Below are 19,185 nucleotides of genomic sequence, written 5' to 3'. Positions count from 1 at the left end.
AGCTTCTTAACATAAAGGATATGAGATAATTTTTTATTTTTATAGAGATATAGATATATGAAATTATTTTAAATAAAATCTTTCCTTTTTTTCTTTGAAATAAAGTCTCAAATCCATATTTCTTTAACGCTATAAATAGAAACATCTACTTGAGGCATATGAACTAGACACAAACTAAAAAGTTCAAACCTAACTTTAGACCTGAAAAGTAGAAAGATGATTTGTTCTTTAGAGTTGCACTCATGAAAGAGTTGATAGCAAAGATTGGTCTCGGCGGTGTGGATACGCGTAGAGTCTTCATACTATTGAAGAAAAATTTGGTTGCTTCAAGAATGCACATCTCAATACACAAACCTATTTTTTTATATTTATTATTATTGTATATTTTGAATGCAAAATAAATCATAGTTTTTCGTTGCAAGTATTAAGAACACTTCTATATAACTATCAATTGAGATATTATATACCATGAGATCCTGCTTAACTTCCCCAATGTCTTTCTTGGTCTTTGTTTTCCATTTTCACTTGACTAAAAATCATGCAATCTAATCTTGGGAGTAATCCTCTATAAGTCTCATGAGCTTATAACTACAACCTACACAATCAAATTTCTATTCAGTTTTTACTACTTATTGACTGTGCCTACACTTGAATAGGAGTTTTTCTGGTGTGATTGACTTGGGAGAAATCCTCTCTAAGTCTCATGAATTTATAAATTTCTTGTCTGTTAGTTTTAGGGATTTGTTAAACACTTAAACTAAATGCAGCAAACATATGATCTTTTTCTTATTCTATTTACAAAAGGTGTTGAGCAAGGGAGAAACTAAGGGAGAGACTAAGCTAGTACTTGTTGGGTAGCATGAGCAGATATCAGCCTAATGGAAGCCCTTGCCTTTAGCTTTTTGATTGTCCGACGTGCCAATGATCATTGATCTGAAAATGGCAGAGCGTATATATCTTTGTATCATACATGATGCAGTTTTTGTAAATTTTTAGTTGTTGAATTGAATTATTATTATTATTATTATAATTATTATTCTTATTCTTATTATTATTAATTAAAAAATATCCCACGTGTACATAATTTTTTAGAAGATTTTGTTCTATTTTAAAATAACTTTTCAATTATGACAATTATTTATATATGTTTTCTTTTTTGACAGAAGTTATTTATATATCTGTTAATCATCTTTATATTTTTAATTAAAAAACCACTACACAATTTTAACTATTTATTATTATTACTATTGAAGAAAAGAAATTTCGTGTCTTTATCTATATTTTTTAAAATAAAAGAGAAAGTAATAAAAAAAAGTAGTGACAACAGTTATATTTTGCATGTTTATGAAAGAAATGAAAACAATTATATATATATATATATATATATATATATATATATTTTAAAGAATAATTTAAAAATAAGAAATGTGTATACTAAAAGGAATAATTGTTTTTATTAATAATTATAGATTATTATGAGTTAGTTTAAGCTTTTTTATATGTTTATCTAAATTATTTTTACTTAAAATAAGTAATTTTTTATTTAAAAACAAATCATATCTACTTAAAAAATACGTACATAAAAAAATATTTTAAAGTTATTTTTTAAATTTAAACTAACTCCCTCTATTAAGTTGGTTAAAAAGAAGCCTTGAATCTTATTCATAGTTTTATGAATTTTATTTACACTTGTAGGTAGGAGTCTAAAAAGTTGGTAGAATATAATTCTATTGTGTACACTTGTAGTGCTTTCCCACAATGGAATAAGGGACCAATAATCTTATATTCACAAAAACCTAAACTTTATTATGTTATTGTTGTAGATGGAGAAAGGTAGAACCGTGGTGATGTCTACTCTGTAGTTTGCTTGTACCGATGATGTCTCAACTAATGTGGCCACCGTTGAGAGATAACAATTTCACCTCTTTCCTTATTTACCCACTCTCAATTTTAATTCATTTCGGATTGTTCACCCTTACAACCCAATTTCATGCTTTGAATCTTGAACTTGGTGACGAGGGTCACTAGTTTGTGAGCTGCCTAGGTTAAAAGGTTTCATTTTTAGCTCTTGCTTGCACTAATTATGGCCCACATTCAGAGGAAATGTTACAATGGAACAAAGTTTTACATCAAATCAGTTGCACCTATAGAACAAAGTCTAATAATAAACCTCACACTCATTTCTCACTGCACTATATATAATTTCTTTAGGAGATTTAAACACTGACAGATTAGAATGTCATTTTACAAAAGGAACCTTGAATGCTGGCACCTTGGCTTGTAGCCAAGCCCACACTCTTACCTTTGACAAATCTATGATTGATTCCACATCCATATTCTGATTTTTGAAAACAACCCCATTTCTTTGAGACCATGATGTCCATATTTAGAAGGGAATCAAGCAGGCTGTGTAATTCAATTGTCCTTTAGATTTTGTTTCTGCTTCTAACTGAAACTTTTTGAGCTTCAGTTTTTCTTCCCTAATTATTGTATAAGTATATAAGATAATTTGTAGACTAATCAGTGGAAAAAAATGAAAATTAAGATTATATGCACATTTCTTTCTTATATTCATCATACACTAAGAATTTATGATTATTTTCTTTCTTGTTTCATTTTGCATTTCATCAATATTATTATTAAGAATTTAAGATTACATGCCTTTGAATGTTTAGTTTATCTAGTTTTTGGTATCAACAACTTTTAATATATTATCACATGATTCAAATGAAAAATTATTAAATGGATTAATTGTCCAAGACTTAGTCTAGGAGAGTATGGTTTCCCCCTGTTAATGATCTAATTGAGCTACAAGGCATTGCTTTAAAAAGGTGCCTTTAATTTTCTATATTAGAGTACCAGTGTTTGGATAAATGTAAATTTTATTTCCGGTTTATTAGATTTTTTATTTGCAGAATTTCCAAATTAAAGTTGCAAGCAAGTTAGGCGCCCACAAATCAAGAAATTTATTTGACCTTTCTGGCTTGTTAGTGTTAAAATCACTGCAAAATTGCCTCAATTTCATGTTGAGAGATTTGTCATCTCTTTAAAGTAGTTTCACTAATTTAAATTTAACGTTGTAGTTTGCATTATAGGTCATGCTACTTGTGATATTGCATTTTGTAGACCAAGTATTTTTCCCCTCTTTTTACAATGTCATAAATTTTAGTCATATTGACCCTTTGAGTTGAAGTAGACAAATGGTACATACATGTTCAACTTAGAGGGTTTTATACCAAAACTATGTCAATTGACTCAAGAAGTGGGTAATAATGAACAAGCTCTGCTTCTACGTTCAGCTGGACTACAAGCTCTATCACATATGGTAATTCTCCATTTCTGGTCAATTTGTTCTTGTAGAATTTGCTTACACATTTCCATAAGTTTATAATTATAATTTGTAAGGACTTTATTCTTTTTTTATCAATATGCATAAGAATCTGCACATTTTGATGATTTTTATGAAAAGGGCCTCTGCAGAATATGACAAGGATGGTCATTACCAATTTTAGTTATTTCTAATTAATAGTCATTACATATTGAACTTCTTTATACTGATATGCAACTTTATTTAACTTAGTAGAATGTTCTTAAAAAATGAAGTCATTTAGTAATCTAAATAATGTATTTGTAGATTGATTTTGAATTTAAAACTCAAAAGTGTTATATATATATATATATATATATATATATATATATATATATATATATATATATATATATATATATATTAAAAAATTGTAACAATAACATCGGTTCTGTCAAAATTGATGTTGTAAGTATCATACAATATCGATTTTTCAGAACTGATGTTATTTTTGTTTTTTTTGTCTATTTGTTACTATACAACATTGATTTTGACAAAACTGATATTATATGATATTTTCAACATTCGTGTTGTTTTTGCTTTTTTTGTCTATTTGCTATTATACTATATTGGTTTTGGAGAAAACTAATGTTGTATAAGGAATTTTAACATCAATTTTTATAACTAATGTTAAAAATAATCTACTTTCAACGACAGTTATTTCAACATCGATTCAAAACTAATGTTAAATGTCTAAAAAACTCAATGTTAGATTCCAATTTTGTAGTAGTGACTTATTTTTTATAAAAAAAATATTTAGCAAATTACACCTTATATAAGAAAATGAAACTTATATAAGACTTTTTAAGACGGTCATTAGCCAATGAAACTTATAGTTTACCAAATTATTCTTTTTAAAAGACAAATAGGTGCACATCAACCAATCTTTTTAATTATTTAGCACCCATATATATAGCAATACTCAATATGGGTGGGCATAAATCAAGTTGGGTTTAAGAGATATATAGATTGATCTAATCCAATGTTAATCAACTGGTCTTTTTTTGGGTTTTCAATTTTTTACCATCGAAACCAACTTGTTCAAATTTAGGTTAGTTTGGATCAGGTCGTCAGAACAAAATAATTAAAAAAATAGGAAATTATAATAAAATAAAAAATATTGACAAATAATTTCAAAAAATAGAATTATAAAATTATACAATATAAATATTATAGAAATGATATATATATATATATATATAACTAATTAAAATGGTATAAGTTAATTTGAGTGAAAAAACAATTTGACAAACCAAAATACAACTCAACCAACATAAAAGAAAGTAATCAAAATAACTTACACATTTATAAGACAATTTTTCCTCTGAATCTGAATTATAAATAGAAAATGATATTTGCAAACACGGGCCCGCGCGCGCATATATATATATATATATATATATATATATATATATATATATATATATAAACACATAATGGTATTAAAAAAAGTCTAAGGAAATTATTATATGTAAATATTGTTTCCCATTTTAAATAATTAAAAGGAGACTGCAAATTAGAAGTGTCAGCTCCAATTTTTTTATTAATATATAAATTAACAAAATTTTCTTTAACCATTACAGAACCCTAGATACACAACACACTGAGGAAAAAAGCATTTACAATTTTAGTTTATGCTCATAAAAACATAAGAGTTGGTCCAGCTTGCATTACGCCAAACCAAGTATATATATGTTGAGAAAGATTAGAACAACTTACCTGATTTTCCTATTGTTTTTTGCAAAGAAAGGTCTGCTAAACAAAAACCCTATATATGAACAGAAAAAGACTTCTTCCGCATGAGTTAATTAAATTTCTTATAATTAAATTTAGCTAGTTATATGATGCTTGGTTATATTATGTTAAGTTTTAGCAAAGGCCAAAAATTAGTGAAATGAATCAAGATGTGTAGCCCTTGAGCATTGAAAACCAATGGCGGACAGTAGTACAAGGGAATTGGAAAAGAAACTCAGCAAGGTTCTATTGAATCTTCTTCTGTGAACTGTCTAATCCACAGCGAAGCAATTAACATATTTATGTGCTCCCATCTACTTATTAAATCCTAGCCAACATCTTTATTCGGTTCACTACTGTCTTTTCCATCAATATTTTATTTGCTTGTTGACATCAAATAGAACCTCATATTGAGAGAGTTTTAGAAGAAGCTTATGAAATTTGTCATTAGAATGAGTGCAATTCATGATCCAGACATATAATTAATATGCATGTGCCTATGGTTTTGGGAACCTGATTTAGGATAGTAGATACTTATAAGACAGTCAATGAAACTGACCACCGTCCACCTCTTAATTATGTTAGGTATCAATATTTAATGTGAAGAGGAGAACTTTGTTTTCTGAATTAATGTTGAAAGTTACAAATCATAACAAACAAACAAACAAAAGATAAACCATCTCGTTAGTTAATTCCCGTCAAAACCTGTTGGAACATGGGCAAAATATGTTTGATACAGTACTCTTAAAGCTTGTTGTAGTATTATAGCTAACATTTTTTTTTCTTATTTTACAAAACTTTTGGTAAATGCATCCTTGTAAGATCTAGAAACCCCACATATCATCAGTACCAATTTCAAAATCCCACAACTCGGGCTGTGTTTCCACATCACTGCAGGACCCATTCACAAACCTTTTTAATCTCTCACTTACTTTGGTAGCTCCAAATTGAAGAAAAGACTGAGGAATCTGCATAAACCCAATAAGTTTTTTCAAAATTAGAGGAATATCACAAGTTAATTAAGAAGAACAAATTAAGAACATGAAATACGAAAGAAAAATTAAGGAGATATAATGTGTTTGATGATTAAGGAAGAAGGAAAGAAGAGATAGATTGTGGGTTCAATTCTCTCCTAACAAAATTAACATTCTAATGCCCGATAAATTAACATGATACATACCTCAGCATGCACAACATGAAGCACTGAGTCTCCAGCGAGCGAGGAATTGACACTTCTGACCTCAATGTTCTCTTCATGCAGTATTTGAATGATTTCATAGAAAATGAACTGGTGGTCTAGCCCACAAGTCAGAACAACTTGTAGAGAAGAACCCACTTCGTGAATCTCAAGTTGTGGCGATTTTGGGAAACCAGAAGTTGCAGCAAAATTGGCACTATTATTGGAGAAGCAACCACGGGATCTCTTTCTAATTCCCTGCAAATTCTCTTTCTTCTCCTGTGCCATCTTCACCTTTGCCTCCAAACTCTTGATGTAGTTGATTGCCTCATCCACTTGGTCAGGCAGTGGTAATGCTTCCTGTGTCGTCACCATACCAAATCAATAACATCATCCAATCAAATTCGAGGCACACAATACTATCATTCCGGGAAATACAAGTAGACTGTTAACCAATAAAAATTCTCAATATCTATCACTTTTAGAGTAATTATTATTAAAATTAATGAACAAATTTATCTAATATGATAAGATAACAATAGTGTAAAAAGTAGTTACTCTTATAACTTTGCATTTAAGTTTTATGACCACCCTTTAAAGCATAATGCTAATATAAAGGGGTTCAAATCTCATTCTAATTGGAATACATGCAAGAAATAATAATATTGGTAAAAATTAAAAGAAGGAAATTATGTAACCTTGGGGTTATAGCTAGGGAGAAGAGAGTTGAGTTTGTTGTACAGGTTCTTCATTTGATTTCTTCTGTTTTTCTCCACTAGCCTTCTTTCAACCTTGGTTGAAGAAGATGGTTGAATGATTCCAAGCTGATCCATTGAATGAAGAAGTACTTTAATTAATTTTCCACCAACAAGTGAGTTTAATTAGGAGGCCGGTTATAGAGAGTAAGATGGATGAATTGGCAAATGGCGTGTGCATGTGGGTATATATATTATGTGTAATAGGGATGTAATAGTGAGAGAGGGGGTGTGATTGATGGCAACAAATGAATAAATGGAATGGTAAGAAGAAGTTGAGAGAATGGAAACGTCACTTTAATGATGTAACCATGTTGACTCTGCAAAATTCGAGTTATTTTATTTTGCTAATGCCGTCCAAATACACACGTGCCTTTAATAAGGCACTTTCCTTGTTTCTGTCGTGAATGGTCTGTGTTACCGCGTAACCGTAACATAGTAACTTTTGATACTGTAGACTCTATAATGATGGCTTTGTCAACTTTTGGTATTATCCTATTATTATTATTATATTTGATTTTTTTTGGAAAGTTGTTGTTATTGTTATTATTATTATTATTATTATTATTATTATTATTATTATTATTATTATTATTATTATTATTATTATTATTATTATTATTATTATTATTATTATTATTATTATTATTATTATTATTATTATTATTATTATTATTATTATCCTCTTATTAACTCTTATGAAAACAATGTTTTTAGAAAAATATTTTATTTTTTGTAAAAAAATTTAAGTGACTAAATAACCAAAATAAATGGACGTAGGCTGAAGAAACTGTCAATTACCTAGCTTCCTTAATTCGAGTTTAATTTTCATTGGATTATTTAATTAGGGTTTAATCTTATCCGAATTTTTAATTTGAACTTGATCCAATCATAATATAAATAAAGGTTTTGTCAAATTACGTTATAGTTAATAATCGAGTGCTTTTATATTTAAACAAAATATATAAATTTACCTATTATAATTGAGTAAATAAATTTTTAAAATAAAAAAAAACTAAAAATATTTATAATGTATATTTTAAAAACATACCAAATATATAATTATAACAGTTATTAAATTAAATTTAAAAAAATTCATTTCATTTTCTAATTAAATTTATAATTTGTGTAAGTTTTATTTGTATAATCTAATCGTATTCAATTTGGATATTGGGTGCATAAATCTTCAAATTAAGTGCTTAATAACTGTGATAGATGAATATTAAATATTTTTTGTGTTATTTCCTTTGTGTACTTAACCAATTTAAATGTGTAACAAGTGTTATTCCTATTTTAAAAATTAAACTAATAATTCAACCAATAAAAAGAGGGATTTTTAAATCCTGTTGGGGTTATATCATATTAGTTGGGTTGATAATAGTGTGAAATATTCATAAATTTAGTGAGGTATTTTCTCAGTCATTTTTTTTATTCATGCATTTAAACATGAGAATCTTATTTAAGAAGATTGAATTTAATTTTACTTGAACTGATGACATGTTTATATATATATATATATATATATATATATATATATATATATATATATATATATATATATATATATATAATGTTATATGTCCTAGAATATGTGTATTATTTCATAATTTGTAAAAATGGAAAATTTTTAAATACATGTTATTAATCATTTAAAATTTACATAAATTATATAATGATAATTTGTTTACTCTTAAAATAAAATTATTTTTTTACTTAATTTATTTTATAATTATAATCCCCTTCAACTTTTTTTAATTAAATCTTGTAAATATAAATTTACTCTTACATAAGTAAAAAAAAAAAAAAAGACAAGTAAATATTCCCATTCACTCCAAATAAATAAAAATAATTAAGAACTAAAACTTATTGTAAGTATAAGCTAAGTCATTCTTCCATTATATATGCTCTTATTTATCTCATATTAGATAAATATCCGTGCCTAAAGGATAAATAATTCAATATAATGAAATAGTAGCTAGTACTGTTTAAATTAATTATTCTAAAAACTAGTGAGCATATTGGTGAACTGTGGCCGACCGATTCTGACAATTAGTATTCGCAACTAGAATTTTAGTTTTCAACTATACAGTTTTGGGAGTTTTCTGGCATCCATAGAATGTCTACCTCCGGTTTCAAACATACAATTTTAGAGTTGTAAGAAAAAATTATTCTTATCATAACACTATCTTATATGAGAATATGAGAATAATTAATAATAATTATAATAATTAATAATAATAAATAATTAAGATTAAAATATTTAAAATTTCAAATTAAAATATAATATTTTATTAAATTTCTAAAAGATTAATCAAATAAAAAATAAATCTATAATAATCTCAATTATCACTTTCTAATATATTTCAAATAATTCATAATTAAAATCATAACCATGATCGCTATCACCACACCACCATCATTTTTAATAATATTTTTTCAAAATATTTTTTCAAATAAATTAATAAAAGATGAAAAAAATTATCAAAGAACAAATGTAAAACTCACCAATTTATTAAGACTAAAATAAATTTTAAATTCCAAAAATAAAATTATTTATCAGAAAATAAATATAAAATTTAAATATTTATTAAGAATCACCCACAAACATATTTTAACTTAATAATTAAAAATAAACACATTAAATTTTTAATACATTATTATCCATCATATTAAAGTTACTATTATGAGATGAAAGCAAATTACACAATAATCTTTACATATTTTATTAAAATATTTACAGTTTTCTTGTATTTTTATGGTTTCGAAGAAGTAAACATAAATTAAAATGTGTTTTCCTTCTTTTATATTTTAAAAAGTAAACTGTATATACAATTTATTTAAGAGGGAGCAGTATATGAATATTGTTGTTTAATTTAAAAATTATTATAACCTTCATTTTTTGTCCTACCAACATTTTTAAGTGTCAAAAGTGATAGGGTTAGAAAGGGTATTATAATATTTGTCTCCATGCTTGCATAAGTAATACCTTCAGTGTGTATCTTTACTTGTATCTAAGTATTCATAACCATACTCATTATTCATAATGCGTAGACTGATTAGCAAATCGGGGTTCATTTTTGAGAAAAGATATATTTTTTAAGACATAATAAAAATAATTAAATTTAAATATATTTGTTGTCCGCAATAAGTTATTGAATGTTGTTTTAGGTTTTTGATATTTTTTTTAAGTTGAGTTCCTAATAAATTATTTTTTTTAAATTTTTTTAATCCTTGTTATTTTGTTTTAGTAATATATCTATTTTTTCATTTTTTATTAATTAATTCCTTTAAAAAATATTTTATAGAGACAGATAACAATTATCTATATATTTTAGGGACATATACCAAAAATATATATTAAAAAGACTAAAACAAAATAATAAAAAATAAAAAAAATTATTAGAGACTAAAAAAAGGCAATAATATTAAAAATTAAAAACATATTTAAATCATATAATTAATATTTTACTACACCATTATTCATACATATTTTGTTGAGTCAATCCTCATGATTGGTCTAATAGACTTTAGGATAGTATAAAGCCTAACTTTTTTTTATTTAAATATGTTTTTTAAAAAAATTAGTACTTATTAGGAGGGATTGCAAGTTTTTAGGTTTTTAAATGGAAATCTCAAATATAAAAAGAGAAATTAAGTTGTGCACACTTAAAAACAAACTTATCCTATCATTCAATCAGAATTTATCATTTATGTCTGATAAGTTTATTAATTTATATAAAGTTATCTTAAAAATCATATCAATCATGATTTATTATTAAATGACGATATAAAAAAAAGTACACCACTATTAAATTCTTATGAATAAGTTTCTTAAACAAAGTTAAAATCTCTTTATGTTTATTTTTCTGTTTTTTGGCATTATATTATTAATTAGATGAATTACCTGTATTCTTCTTTTGTATCTCTAATGTCTACACTTAAAAGAGCGTCTAAGCACTAAGGGTGGAAATAGGTTAAGCTGGTCTATAAGGGCCTACGACCTGACTTACATAAAGTCTGGCCTGAACTGGTCTATTTAATTAAAATGTTAGGCTCACACTTTTTTAAAAGCCTATTAAATTAAATAGACCAGGTTTAGACTTATTAAAAAGTCTTATATGCCTGATAGGTCGGCCTATATATATACATATATATATATATATATATATATATATATTATTTTTTGGGTACCAATATATAATATTATTTTTGGATTCAATTAATTTTTTTTTAAAACTATCAGATTTTGACTATACATTACTGCTCCATAATTTCTATTTCTATAATCAAGTAAGACTTTAATTACAATTTAGATGTGAGTCATGTGCCCTTCTATATTCCTCATTATTTTTATTAACTTTCATTTTTCTTTAACTTTCCTATTGGATTCCTACCCCATAAAATATTAAATATTTATTGTAAAAAAGACTTTTAAAAAGGTTATCAGGTCATATCAAACTTTTAAAAAGATCAGGTTGAGCCAAAATAAAAGCCTTTGATAGACTATAGAACATACTTAAGCCTCAAAGATTCATCGTAAGTTAGACTCAGACTTTTCATAGCTTGATATGACCTATTCTCATCCCTACTAAGCACCATTTTCACTTCGAGAAACTTCAGGTACCTTCTGCCTTTTTTTTCATTTTATTTTATTGGTTATGACCTTGTGCTTTCTCTTGAAGCTTCGGGGAGAGCACACTGGGATGTTTCGGAGGCTATTGCATGGCACCAACGTACGCGGCTTCTAGTGTCCATTCTCATTAATTATTTTTCGTTTTCATTAGAAATGATTCTTGCGAGTTAGAACAATTATTCACTGTTCAAATTGCGGTGCGTTCTCGTTCACATTCTCGTGCCCCCTTTAACTCTTGTACCACTAATTTTGTCTTCTACTGTTCTATGCTAGTTAGAGACGACACAACGTAGACTGGACCAGTTATATTTTCTTTCTTTCTAGTTTCTTCGATTTTTTCTACTAATTCATTTGTTGAGGACTGCTCTACTATACCCTATTAATGTACTACCGAGGAGGAGCATCACTTTGAAAATATTATTTGAAACATTTTTTATTATTGAGTGTAATATGAATCTTATTAATTAAATAAAAATAATTTAATTATTTTTTACAATAAATAAATTATTTAATTTTTATTTTATAAGATTTATATGATTTTAATAAATAATTGTAACAAAACTAATTTTCTTAATTTCACATAAAATTTATTTAATATTAAAAAATATAATATATATACCTTGATCAACACAATGTGTATAGCATGTTGTATCATGTATAACATGTATTGACATCAGTCAAACAACACTATACATCATACATTGGGATTTAAGATATTGTACCAATTTTGATGGTTTAGATCGGTAATTTTATTAATCCTTAGTTTAGGATTTGATCATATTTTAAGTTTATTGTTCTTCCTCAAAATTATATTATGTGAGAATCCAATTTAAGTTCTTTCCTACAAATTCAGCATGTGTATCAACTGAACAACGCTAATTTTGGATTTATAAGTTTTTTATAATATTCATATATAATAAATCATATTTATTTTTAAAATAACTATATATTCAGTTAATTTATACATGAATTATACTAGTATCATGTATTATAATTTTTTAAGTGTACCTATCTTAATTTCAGTAGTGTCAAATCATGCGTATCCAAATTAATTTCCTACGGTTGTATGCACTTCTCTAATTAAAGTATATTATCAATTTTTCTTATTTGTTGATTAAATTACTGTTGCATTGTTTTTGATAACTTCATCCACGATTCCTCATCGTTTCCACGAAATTGTGTTAGTGTCCCTTTTAGGATTAGGACGAACTCAAACTTCAAAATTAAAGTTAGAGAAAGTATCAGCTTTTGTGCATAACGAAGAAGTTATTAATCAAAGCATATGCATAATATTCAGAATCTTTTCCAGACAAAGGTTTGAGCTGGTAAAACGGGAAGCATCAAAGATTTTGCTCATGAAACGGAAGTGTCCAAGTGAATTCACGCCGAAATAAACAAAGGTGCTTTTCTGCTTCAACTTTTGACTTAAATAAATATTGAACAGACTTCAACACCATGATTGACCCGTGTCTTGAAGGATAAAGTTGAAAAATACAATTACTTTTCTGGTGATATTATACTAAACTATTCAGCATAAACTAGGACAACGATGTCTCACCTACATTACGTCAGAAGAGTGCATTCACTTAAAAAATATTTAGAGAAAAACTTTAAAAGAATTAATATTTAACAAAAATAATTATATTTAAAAAGGAAAATCTTAAATATAAACTTTTATTACTTTTAATATTATTGTCTAATTAAAAATACAGTTTTATTTCTATAATATGTGTTTACATTTAATATAATCTTTATTATACTAATTATTGAAGTAAAAATCCGATTTTAATAAAGAACAATAGCACTAGAAAATGTTATCATCCCCATATTGTTTTGTTTAAATATTATAGTAACATTGACAACGAGTTTGGCAATAACAATTAAGATTAAGTAATAGTTTTTAATTTATTATCAATATAAGAATTTTATAATATTTATTTTTAAATTATTTTTCATTTAATAAAAATCATTTGAGATGATAAATTAAATAAATAATTCACTCGAAGCAATCTAGTGATAGAATTTAAATAGTTCTCAGTTCTCACAGAATTTCATGTTCAAACTTCGTTGTACGGCAATTGTTTAAAAATAACAAAAAAACCTTAATTGTACTTTTGATATTTTAGGTATTACAATTGTATGATTTAGAGTCTCAAGTTTCAATAATTTTCATTCAAGTATCACATATCTTTGATTTTAGTATCTATGTTATAATTATACATACTGAAATCTCAATATGACAATTGTTTATGACAATTATATAATTGTAATCTTTTCATCAATTCCAATATGTTAACATGTTATTGATTGATGAGATGTCACTTTTATATTTAGTAAATTACTTGTCCAATTTAATGTAAAATTCAAGATTTTAAAAATCCTATTGATTTTATTAAGCCATTAATTGAAGAAATTAGTTAAGATTCAATGGTTCAATTGTAATTAAACCGTCATCAAACCAGTTATAACAAAATAATAGTTTATAAGTTTTAAATATAATATAATATATTAAACAATATTATATTAATGATATTAATATAAATATGTGATACTAAAATAAACACACAAAAACAATATAAATAATGCTACTTTATTGATAGAATTAGATTCCGGTTTGATATTTTTCAAAAATCAAATTCTTTAAATTTTTATAATGATGCAGAACGCTATTTATTGTTATTATTTCATTTAAATTAATTTCCTTAATTTACTACGTATTAACTGATTTCATTTTAATTTCTTTGATTTATGAAAATGCTAACTATTAAGTGATTTTTTCTCATAAATGTATGATTCATTTCTCTTGATCTAACGGTGCAGAAACTTTATGTATATTCAACTGTTAGTTTAGGGCATCTTGAGACCAAAATCCCTTGCCTTTCCTCTTGTGTCACAACGTTATGAAATGCTTCTTCTTTCCCTGTTAAAAACAAACGCTTCTTCATTGTCTGTTAAAAAAATGCTTCCTTTTCTCTCAAAGTTGTCATTTTTGGTCATCAACAAATGAGCAGAGAATGAAGTAGAGTGGGAGATTAAGTGAGCCTGATAGCAAAGGGGACTTATAGAGCCAGGTGAGGGGGAATCGAAGATTGAAGCAAGAAACCCAAGGAAAGCATTACTCATGCGTTTAGAGTTCTACGGTGTAGAATAGGACATTGATGAAAGGAAACCAGCCGCCGGAGAAGGAAATGTGGCACCAAAATGGAGAAGACGCGATTTTACTTAAAAAGTTTAAACCGCCCCAACCGTTTTTTTTTTTTGCCAGTTCATCCGATTTTTGAGTGGGTCATTGCCACAACGGTTTTAGGGGTTAGAGGAATGGGAAAGTTGATTGTTTCCTTGTTGAACCAATCTAGTATGATTTTCAAAACATTGGTAAAATTGTTCTGTTTAAATACCTTTACTTCTTCATAGGGGTTAACATTTTGTCATCTTCAACAAATTGTTCTTCCTATTAAAGTATGGATTTTATCCGATAGAATGATTGAGATTATCTCTTTCTTTTATTATCTTTATTTTTTTTATTTCTCTTCTTTTTTCTTACTCTGACTTGAAACCCTAAACACCCTAATCTAATCTGATCAACTTGTCTCTTCCATTCAACATCTTTCACCCAACGTCGCACCATCCCACCTCTTTCATCCCTAACCTTCTTCTTTCTCATCTCCCAAAACCACCACCACCTACCATCAACATCATTGAACCAACAAGTCCAACACCACGACCAGCTACCACCCAAAACCACCAACCACAAACCTTCACATCACCGCTCTCATGTGACCAAGTCGTGACTCTACCCTTTGTTACCCACAACAATAAACAATTTGCACATGAGCCACATATATCAATCCACCATCAACCTACGAGAACCTCACCCACCATAACCAACCGCGAACCACACAAATCTCGATATTGTGCATTTTAGATTTGGTTTTAGATCTCGATCTTGATCTGGTACGATGCTTGAGAGGGTGACGAATGATGTTCGCTTGATCATGTGGTCGCTTTACACAGAGAAGAGGACAAACACAACATCCATGGCAGTGCCCATTATGTGAATGTGGTGCATATATTTGGTTTTAAGTTTTGAAACTCATGATGGTGCTCACCATGCCGTAATTTGGTTTTAATTTGAAATGTGAGAATTGTCATTTTGGTTTCTATTTTTTACTTTTTTTATTGCTTTTACCCTTTGGTTGAATCTTTTTACATTTGTGTATGTCTTGATGCTTCAAGCTTCAAGTTCTTCTTCTTCTTACACAACCAAAAAAATATTCAACCAAATTGGTAAAGCAAAAAAAAAAGCAGAAACCAAAACAACAATTTTCGTGTTTTGAATGAAAACTAGATCTAGGCATGGTGAACACCATCATGGGTTTTGAAACTTAAAATTAGATCATGGCACCACACTCACACGGTGAGCACTACCATAGGCGTTGTGTTCATCCTTTGCTCTGTGTAAAGCGACCACACAATCAAAGGAACACATGGAACACCATTTATGGTGGAACCCTAATTTGCGGATCCAATTTTTAGTATCATCAAATTGGGAAACCTATTTAGGACTCTCTGAAATTGGGGAAAATAAAAAAGGAAAAAAGCGAAATTAGAAAAAGGAGATGGAAAAAACAATGCCACAGGAACCAAGAGAGTCACTCTCTTAACTATGTCTAATATGAAATTTCATCAAAAACTATCAACAAGGAGTCTATTTATAACTCCTACTAATAACCCTAAATTAGGCCTAAGGTCCAATAACTAATCTAATAATTAAAAGACTTAAAAATAACAATAAAATGGTAGCAACCCATTACAAGTCCAAAAATAGGCCCAAAAATACAATTAAAAACGAAAATAAATCTTATTCTAAAAGTTGGCTAAAATAAACAAGCTTCGCTTCTTCTTATCTTTCCTCCATGAGAGAATTTATTCTCTCACCAAGCTCTTCTTGAAATCTCTTACTCCATCCATGTCAAGCCCACCCAAGTCAAACTCTTCCTCTTTGGATAGTCCTCTATCATTCTCTCCTTCTTGGGAAGAATTCATCCTCTAATTGATGTCAAAGGTACTTACATCACAAAGAGTCAAGTCCGTAATATTAAAAGTGTTGCTCACACCATAGTCAAATGGTAAATCAATTTTGTACGCGTTATTATTTATGCGCTCCAATACTTTAAAAGGAACATCTCCCCTTTCTTGAAGTTTAGATTTCCTTTTGGAAGGAAACCTATTCTTCCTCAAGTGAATCCAAACCAAATCACCCGGTTTAAAAACCATCTTCTTTCTGCCCTTATTGGCATATCTAGCATATTGTTCAACCTTTTTCTCAATTTGTGCTTTCACCTTCTCATGCAAACTCTTAACAAAGTTAGCTTTAGAAAGCCCATCCCTATTCATCATAGTACAAGTGTTAGGCAAAGGTAACAAATCAAGAGGGGACATTGGATTAAAACCGTAAACTACCTCAAAAGGAGAATAAGAAGTAGTAGAGTTACTACCCTATTATAAACAAATTCAACATGGGGTAGGCATTCCTCCCAAGTTTTCAAATTCTTACCTACCAAGCACCTTAGAAGTTAAGATAGAGTTCGATTTACCACCTTGGTTTGTCCATCCATTTGAGGATGACATGTAGTATAGAAAATGAGTTTCGTGCCCAGTTTGCTCCCGAAGATCTTCCAAAAGTGGCTTAGGAACTTAGAATCCCTATCCGATACAATGCTTCTTACCACCTTGGTTTGTCCATCCGTTTGAGGATGACAAGTAGTAGAGAAAAGGAGTTTCGTGCCCAGTTTTCTCCACAAGGTCTTCCAAAAGTGGCTTAGGAACTTAGAATCCCTATCCGATACAATGCTTCTAGGCAAGCCATGTAGGCGCACCACTTTCCTACAAAATAAATATACCACCACACAAGCATCATCCACTTTATGGTAGGGTATGAAGTGAGCCATCTTTGAGAACCTATCAACCACAACAAAAATATAATCCCTCCCTTTTCTTGGATCTTGGGAGACCAAGCACAAAATCCATAGAAATGTCAATCCAAGATGTTGGATCAAGTGACCTCGAAATAATTAAGAAGGGGGGATTGAATTAATTATTAATGTGTCTTTACTAATTAAAAATTTATCCTTCTTAATGTTACTAGATTAAACTAGGCTTTTACTACTAACTTAAGAAAGTAAAGAATAGAAACAATAACTTAACCAAAAGTAAAAGCGGCAATTAAAAGTACATAGAGGCAATTAAAAACTGTAGGGAAGAAGAAGACAAACACAAGATTTATATTGGTTCGGCAACAACCCGTGCCTACATCTAGTCCACAAGCAACCAACGGTTCTTGAGATTTCTTTCAACCTTGTAAAATCCTTTACAAGCCAAAGATCCACAAGGGATGTATCCTCCCTTGTTCTCTTTGAACAACCAAGTGGATGTACCCTCCACTTGAACTGATCCACAAGAGATGTGCCCTCTCTTGTTCTCAGTATAACAACCCAAGTAGATGTATCCTCTACTTGTGACACAAAAGATGTACCCTCCAATGTGTTAGGACAAAGAATTCTTAGGCGGTTAGTCCCTTGAATTCTCTATAAGGGGGATACAAAAGATATCTCAGGCGGTTAGTCCTTTGAAATCTTTTGTCAAGAGGGAGAAGGGAAGAAACAAAAAAATTCTCAGGCGGTTAGTCCTTTGAATCTTTTGGTAAGAGAAAGAAGTGAATGAAGAAGAAGAGTAGCACAATTTTTTGAACAATGAACTTTTCTTGGAAGAGAAAGTTTTGAACAAAAACTCTTCGAAAGAAGTTGAGAAAGGAATCAGAAATTTCTGTAAAAACTTGTTTTTTGAAATTCATGCCATAGTCACATATTTATAGTCATTTGATGACTCAAGTTAAAGTTTGTAACTCTTGGCAATTTCTTTAAAACTAATCACTTTAAAAGATTGTGACTCATTTGAAAACTAGTCAGTTTAAAAGTTGTGACTCTTTTGAAAAAATCTTCAGAAAACTAGTCACTTTAAGAATTGTGACTTTTGGCAATTTATTTTTTGAAATCAGTCACTGGTAATCGATTACCATCAAGGTGTAATCGATTACACATCAACAGATGTGACTCTTCATGTTTAAATTTGAAAATCAAAACGTTTAGAAATACTGGTAATTGATTACAAGTATTCATGGCCTCATCAAACTACCTGTTCCCCGAAGGCAATTCAATTAATAGGCCTCCCATTTTTAATGGAGTGGGTTACCACTATTGGAAAACCCGCATGCAAATATTCATAGAGGCTATAGATTTAAACATTTGGGAAGCCATAGAAATAGGGCCTTATATTCCCACCATAGTTGCTGGAAATACAACTATAGAAAAGCCTAGAGAAGATTGGAGTGAGGAAGAAAGAAGACTAGTGCAATATAATTTAAAAGCCAAAAACATAATTACATCTTCCCTAGGAATAGATGAATACTTTAGGGTATCAAACTGTATAAGTGCAAAGGATATGTGGGATACCCTACAAG

At 28.5% G+C, this 19,185-nt stretch overlaps 1 protein-coding gene across 1 annotated transcript; it reads right to left on the bottom strand.

Annotated features, from left to right (window-relative positions):
* Positions 1 to 5,702: 5,702 nt before the first annotated feature.
* Positions 5,703 to 7,227, bottom strand: LOC114377922 (transcription factor bHLH162-like). Its single transcript, XM_028336399.1, has 3 exons — positions 6,977 to 7,227; positions 6,282 to 6,638; positions 5,703 to 6,069 (listed from the first exon to the last, which is right to left on the bottom strand). Exons 1-3 carry the CDS (start codon positions 7,109 to 7,111, stop codon positions 5,926 to 5,928), a joined length of 636 nt encoding a protein of 211 aa, XP_028192200.1. The 5' UTR covers positions 7,112 to 7,227; the 3' UTR covers positions 5,703 to 5,925.
* Between the last annotated feature and the right edge of the window lie 11,958 nt (positions 7,228 to 19,185).

This window comes from Glycine soja, chromosome 12, assembly GCF_004193775.1.
Source record: "Glycine soja cultivar W05 chromosome 12, ASM419377v2, whole genome shotgun sequence".
Classification (NCBI taxonomy): Eukaryota; Viridiplantae; Streptophyta; class Magnoliopsida; order Fabales; family Fabaceae; genus Glycine; species Glycine soja.
Note: the sequence above shows the minus strand (reverse complement) of the source record. Positions and strands in the feature narration are given on the sequence as shown.

What these genes read in the sequence shown, in the direction of transcription:
- LOC114377922 (XM_028336399.1), bottom strand. Translation starts at nt 7,111, where the DNA reads ATGGATCAGCTTGGAATCATTCAACCATCTTCTTCAACCAAGGTTGAA. An exon ending in TCCCTAGCTATAACCCCAAG is followed by an intron (nt 6,639 to 6,976) that starts GTTACATAATTT and finishes GTGACGACACAG; the next exon opens with GAAGCATTACCACTGCCTGA. An exon ending in TTCATGTTGTGCATGCTGAG is followed by an intron (nt 6,070 to 6,281) that starts GTATGTATCATG and finishes GGGTTTATGCAG; the next exon opens with ATTCCTCAGTCTTTTCTTCA.